Raw genomic sequence first — 6,630 nt, 5'->3', positions numbered from 1 at the left:
ATTTTTAAAAAACATTTGCTTTTACTGCCATGAAGCAAACATGACAACTGAGATATGCCAAATAAATCTTGACAAGAGCAATATGATGAATTACCCTTTTTCTCTCTGAAATGTGGGATTCTCTTCCTCTAAAAGCAGTGGAGGTTGGATCATTGAACTTATTCAAGGCTGAATTAGATAGAACTTCTGGTAGACAAGGAAATCAAGGGTTATGAGAGGCAGACAGTAAAGTGGAGTTGAGACCACAAACAGATCAACGATGAAAGAATAGTTTTGAATGACTAGATGATGTTTTGTTTTTTTTTGGGAGTGCTGATTGAAGAACAGACATTGGACATTTGTATAGTCATTATGAGAATTCCCTGACCTTTTTTTGAAAAAGTATCAATGGATCCTTTATACTCACTTCAAAAGACAAATGGGATCTCGGTTTAATGTTTCATTTGAAAGAAAGCAATTAAGCTGGCCCTGAGTTGTCCACTGCCCTATCAATATGCTTTTCAATTCCAGGAATCAGAGCGTGATCTCATAACCTTCTGGCTGAAACAAGAGAATGCTTCCACTTACCAGGATACTATGGTTGTTTACATCAGAAGAAAGGTATTCTTATTGTTATATTTAAAATCTTCAGCTGGAATAGATAGAATGGTTCATGAAGTGATGTCCAAAGTTTTTTTTTAATCTCAGCAATAAAGTGATATAAAGGGTTTGTTTTTGGGAAGTACCTGAATGCTTGGAGATGGTTGTTTCTGGTATATCAATAAACACATGGAGATTTTCTTGGGAAAGAAAGAATTCTGAAACATCCATAAGACTTAAAGAAAACCAGAAACTCAGACAAATACAGTATCTGATCAGTCAGGCAAGTACATTCGAGGTCATATTTAGGTGCGGGATACAGAGGTGTACTGAACACAGGCAGTTCCTGGCTTACTCTTCGGACTTTCACTTTTACATTCGGAGCGCACTGATTTTCACGAGTTGCAGATCTGACTTATTAAAAGATGAAAAAGAAAATGCATTTACACACAACCTTTACCTAATCTTCTCCATATTCCTGTGAGAGTATTCAGAACTACGGGTGGCCTCTTGACTCTTTAGTGAGACAAATGTGGACTGGGAACTTTGAACTCCAGGAGTGACAATGAACCCCTCCCTCCCCCTCCGCCTCCGCCCGGTTTACTGCTTCTGTTGTTGTTGCCTCCGCCCCCTCCCCTCCCTTAGTAACGGAAGTGGGAGGTAGAGGAACTTCCGGTTGGCCCTCAGTTGGGTGGCGGTCCAACCTTGTTGTGAGCTGGGCAGTTCAGAGCATCCCGTTGCGGACAGGGAGGGGGTGTGGGGGTGAGGGGGTGAGAGAGGGCTTACCGGGAACCGGGGAGGAGACAGAGGAAGGGGTGAGGGGGTGTTTGCACAGCCTCGGACAGCTGCGGGTGTTTGGTGGGGGGAAGAGGGAAAGCCCGGGTGTCCGCACACGGACGGCCCCAGGATGTGCCCAGCGGCCTGGACACACTCGCTGTAAAAATCCACTCTTCAAGGCGAAACTTCCAAGCTAGCCGGCCCAGGAGAAACCATGAAGAAGCAGTTTAATCGGATGCGGCAGCTCGCCAGCCAGACTGTGGGAAGGTAAGTACCGTCACCGGGAGCTCCCCAGAGGAGGCAGATAGTTTGTTATTTATTTTTTGAGGGGGTGGTGTTAGAGCGATCAGGTCTGCAACTCATCGGAGAACTCGTGGGAGTCACATCTGCAACTTTTGATACTGCTCGTTCCATTGATTTCCACTTGTAAAACAAAAAAAAAGGCTCCTGGTAGAGTTGAACTCAGGCCGCTTGCACCAAGGTAGTTTCGGTGCATCGGTTTCAATCTTGTCTCAAGAGCTCAAAGTTCCCCTCCGGGCGGGGGCCAGCGTACGACCTCAGCACAATTTTCGGAGTTGTCAGTTTCTGTTTACTGCGTTAACGTTTTCTGTACATCGTGCTGTGGCTTTATGTAAAGCAGTGAGGCGATGGCCGATGAAGTGTTGAGTGATTATTACCATGTCGGTAGCTTTCATTGCAAATCAGACTATTTTAGTAAAGTAGGTGGTTTGCCGCTAGTGTAACTCGACCCTTACTTTGAGGTGATCGGTCTGCTCTTTAAAACTGTCACAACTGGCGTTACCGAGAGTACATCGGACGCTGCCTAAGCTCAAACTTTGATCAACGACGAGTTTGCAATATCGAAAAACAGTTTTGCAGAAAGTGGCGGAAGTGACCGCGGTACTGGATTTAAGTACATTAATTCACATGTTGCGGTGCACATTATGAGCGAGATGGTTGGATAAGTACTTTCGATCCTCGGATATTGAAATGACAGGACTTTGGAATTAAACGTGCATTACAGGGCGCCCATTACAACGCTGACTCAACCCCGAGTAGAAGAAGGGATCCACGATAGGACACTAAACCCTTTTAGCAAACAACCTCTCTCCGCTCCAGACTGCTCGTTTGTCTAATCTTGGTTTCCGATCCCTTGCAGCGACCCAGTCAGATCGGATGCTTCCCTGTTTGTCAAATTAGTATTCTGGGACATGTTTGCCTGACCACCATTTAGCTCCGTTTTCCCCCTCGTTTTGATTTGCCTTGTGATTTCAGATTTTTTTTGTGATCAGCAATTTCTCAACAGTGCCTATTTCATTGCCATTGGCGATGGAGTGTAGTACATTGCCACTTCTTTGGTATGCTACCTAACGTCTGTTACTTTGCAGTTTACAAAACGGAAGAATTAAAATTGAAGAGAAAGACAATGCAAATTTGTTTTTTTTATTGTAAATGGAAATTGCTAGAAATACACCATTTTTGATCAGTATTGTGAATATGTACCCTTAGTGTGTGTACTGGGAAATTAAATGCATCTTCCGGCTATAAATTGACTCTCGTCTCTCGTGTACGTTCATGCTCTTGGAAGGAGAAATAATCCAGTTGTGTGGGCGGTAATTGTTTAATCGGGCCTACATATAGTTAAGAAAAATCTGAAAAATTGAAGCTGACATCCAAATGTCGTAAGTGTCATAATAAACCTGAGATTATTTGATCTATTTTGATATGTTTTATTGAAATATTAAATTGCATTGTCGTTGAGAATTTGTTTGTAGTAGTAACTAGTTAGCATGAAATGCCTGTGGAGGTAACAAATCAATGAGAGCAGATCTGTTAACTGTAGCATGTGCTTTTATGCCTATTTTGCAATTTAAGTCTCTCAATTTCCCTCGGAGAATTTGTTTCAATTATAACTGTGGGTAGTGTGTTGGATGTGTTGGCTCCGTAACTTGAGACGAGGGCTCGTGCTGATCGTCATTATTTTGTTAGGAAGATTGTCATGATTAAAAACAACACAGTTATACACTTTAATGGTGGATTCTTCGTTAGGGGATGTGAAATGCACTAAATAGCAGGCTGTTGCAACCTTGATGTGATTGAGTATTTGTACTATAGATGGATGGACTAGTATTTCATCTTTGTGTCTTGAATTGATTAACCTTTTAAGGTCTGCCTTTCTGCAACATACCTGGCTGAGTATTGGTTGCAGTGAGACCAAAGCATCTACTTGAGGTGTCAGCAGGTTGGAAAATAGCAAACATGAAGAAACAATGAAGACAGAAAGCCAGAATATATATACCACTCAGGGAAAATGTTGGAAGCAGTTATTAAGAAGCTTATAGCGAGCGACTTAGAAACTCCCAATTCATTCTGGAAGAATCAGTATGATTTTGTGCAAAGGAAATCATGTTTGACTAATTTATTGGCATGCTTTAAGAAAGTAACAAGCAATGTACCAGGACTATAATGTAGATAAAGGAGAACCTGTGGATGTATAAGACTTAGATTTCCAGAAAGCATTTGAGAAGGTGGCACATCAGAGATTACTCTACACAGTAAGTGATCATGTTATAGGGGGCAACATGTTAGCATAGATGGAAGATTGGTTTGCCAAGAGGAAACATTAGGGATAGATGGGTAATTTTCAATATGGCAAGATATGGCAGGTGGACTGCCACAGGGAATGGTGCTGGGGCCTCAACCATTGAAAACTTATCTCTGATTTATGTGAAGGATCCAAATATACAGTAGCTAAACTTGCTGATGACACGAAGGCAGGAAGGTAAGCTGTGAGGAGGAAATAAGGAGCCTACAAAGAGATATATACAGGTTAAATGGGGGGGGCGGGGCGAGGCGATGACGGATGGGGTATAATTTAAGAAACTATGGACTTTTCCACTTTGCCAGAAAGAAGAGAACAGCAGCATATTATAGAGTCATAGAGCATGGAAACAGACCGTTCAATCCAACCAGTTCATGTCGACTATTGTCCCAAACTAAACTAGAACTCCCAACTGCCTGCATTGGCCCATATCCCTCCAAACATTTCTTATTCGTGTACTTATCTAAATGTTTTATAAATGTTGTAACAATATCTGCGTTGACTACTTCCTCTGGAAGTTCATTCCACACATGAACTGCACTCTGTTGTAAAATTATTTAAATGGAGATGTAGGGCATCTAACATTGTGTTCTCCCATTTAAGACTGAGATAAGGAGAAATCTTTTTCCCTGAAGGTCATGAATCTTTGGAATTCTCTTTTCTCTAGAGAGTAGTGGAAATAAGGTGTATGAATAGTTCCTAGACTAGGAAGGGAGACAAAGATTGTCGGAGGGTAGACAAGAATGTGGAAATTGTACCAACACTGATCGTATTGAAGGATGGTACAGAATTGAGAGGCAGAATGGCCTATTCCTACTTCTAAGCTGCATGCAATAGACAGAACTAAGAGACTTCTCACCTGATGATTCCGATGAAAGATCTCAGTCTAGCTCCATGCAGTTGTGAATGGTGATGAAATAATTAACCAGTGAAGGAAGCTCCACAAATATCTCCATTCTCAATGATGGAAGAGCCCAATACATCAGTGCAAAAGCTCAGGCTGATGTATTTGCTGCCATCTTCAGTCAGAACTGCTGAATGTGATTTCTGCTTCTTTCTCAGTTCCCCAGCAGCTTAGATGCCCGTCGTTAATTTCTTTCAACTCTCTCCATGGGATAACAAGGGACTGAAGGTGCTAGTTTCTACAAAGACTATGGGTCTTGACAACTTCCTAACAGTACTGCTGAAGTTTTGAGTACTAGGACTAGTCTCACCCCTAGTCAATTTGTTTGAGAACAACAATACTGGAATCAAGTGGCAGCTTTTCAATTTTGTGTGGCATTTACCCTCATGCTTCTCAGTCTTTGGCTGCCTAGTGCTGACTGGGGAAGGCAGGTCAGAGGACTTTGCCGTTGGACTGTTCCTAGTGCTGGCTAAGGTACCATTGATAGGTTCAGGTGGCAGATGTTAAGAAGCTAGTTTAATCTCACTGCCTGTCTCTGTTCTGTGGCTGTGTCTGTGTCCATGGAGAGAGAGCACACAATGTCTGCTGGCTTGAAGCTTTCCATGCTCTGGGGTCTGGTGTGCCATATCAATACTGGAAATCACATCTTTAAGATTTTATTGTAGTTAATAGTGCGTCTTTCACATGAGGACCTTAATTGGTTAATGATGCCAAAAGAATATAATACTGTCATTTACCTGACAATATGCAAAAATTACCCACTTGTGCCCTACCCTCAAGAGCAGGATAGTTCCAATCCAGCCATTTCTGCTCTTTCAGTCTACTCTCGATCATCAGCAAGATGATGGACGGTATTTTTGACAACGCTATCACGTAGCGCTTACTCAGATATAACCTGTTACTTGGCAGTTGGTTTAGGCTCTGTCTCAGTCACTCAACTCCTGACCTCTATACATCCTTGATCCAAATATGGATAAATGGCTGAACTCAAAAGGGGAGGCAAGAATCATTGTCCTTGATGTCAAGGCAGCATTTAACATAATGTGATATCAAAGAAATCTTTCTTAAAAAAAAAATGTTAAAATGAATGCGATTTGAGGAAACTCCTCTTTGGTTAGAGTCATACTTAGCACAAAGGGAAAGAGTTGTGGTTGTTGAGGATAATCGCCTCAGTTCCAGGACATTACAACAGGAATTCCTCTGCGTAGTGCTCTAGGCCCAAGCATCCTCTTCAATGATCTTTCCTCTGTTGCACCTTAACTGGGAAGAGTATGCTGATGATGTACCCTGCTGTCTCTCAGCCATTAGTGTGTAAAATATTAATTCGACCACAAGATGACCACTTTGCCTGCCTGACTGCTATACGGGACAAAAACAATTTGCACCAGTTTGTTATTAACAGAAAATGACTATTTATTGTAAATACACTTAATCCTTTCTTTTCTCTACCATTTGATAAAGTTACTAATTTGCCCTTGTGCAACTTAAACTGCAACCCTTTAAAATTCCAAATACACACACACACACCATTAAAACAGACAAGAGATTGTTGAACACACATCATGGGTAGAAGAATACAGTCTGGGGAAAAACAAGTCTGAGTATCAAAAACAACAAGGTGCAGGGCTGGATGAACACAGCAGGCCAAGCAGCATCATAGGAGCAGAGAGGCTGACGTTTCGGGCCTAGACCCTTCATCAGAAAAGGGGGAGGGGAAGGGGGTTTTGAAATAAATAGGGAGAGAGTGGGAGGCGGATAGAAGAGGGAT

The 6,630-nt window shown here is 42.1% G+C and overlaps 1 protein-coding gene across 2 annotated transcripts in view; it reads left to right on the top strand.

The window, feature by feature from the left end:
• The first annotated feature begins 1,253 nt into the window (after positions 1–1,253).
• The window catches only part of LOC109923361 (rho GTPase-activating protein 17-like), a 110,776-nt gene continuing 105,399 nt past the window's right edge, over positions 1,254–6,630 (top strand). The window contains exon 1 of one of the 2 annotated variants that reach the window (XM_048609467.1): positions 1,254–1,623. In XM_048609467.1, coding sequence (XP_048465424.1) covers positions 1,571–1,623 — 53 coding nt within the window. In that variant the 5' untranslated portion in view covers positions 1,254–1,570. The remainder of the gene's footprint in view (positions 1,624–6,630) is intronic. The other variant, XM_048609466.1, reaches the window with a different exon arrangement.

Source organism: Rhincodon typus, chromosome 21 (genome assembly GCF_021869965.1).
Source record: "Rhincodon typus isolate 14 chromosome 21, sRhiTyp1.1, whole genome shotgun sequence".
Lineage (NCBI taxonomy): Eukaryota > Metazoa > Chordata > Chondrichthyes > Orectolobiformes > Rhincodontidae > Rhincodon > Rhincodon typus.
Note: the sequence above shows the minus strand (reverse complement) of the source record. Positions and strands in the feature narration are given on the sequence as shown.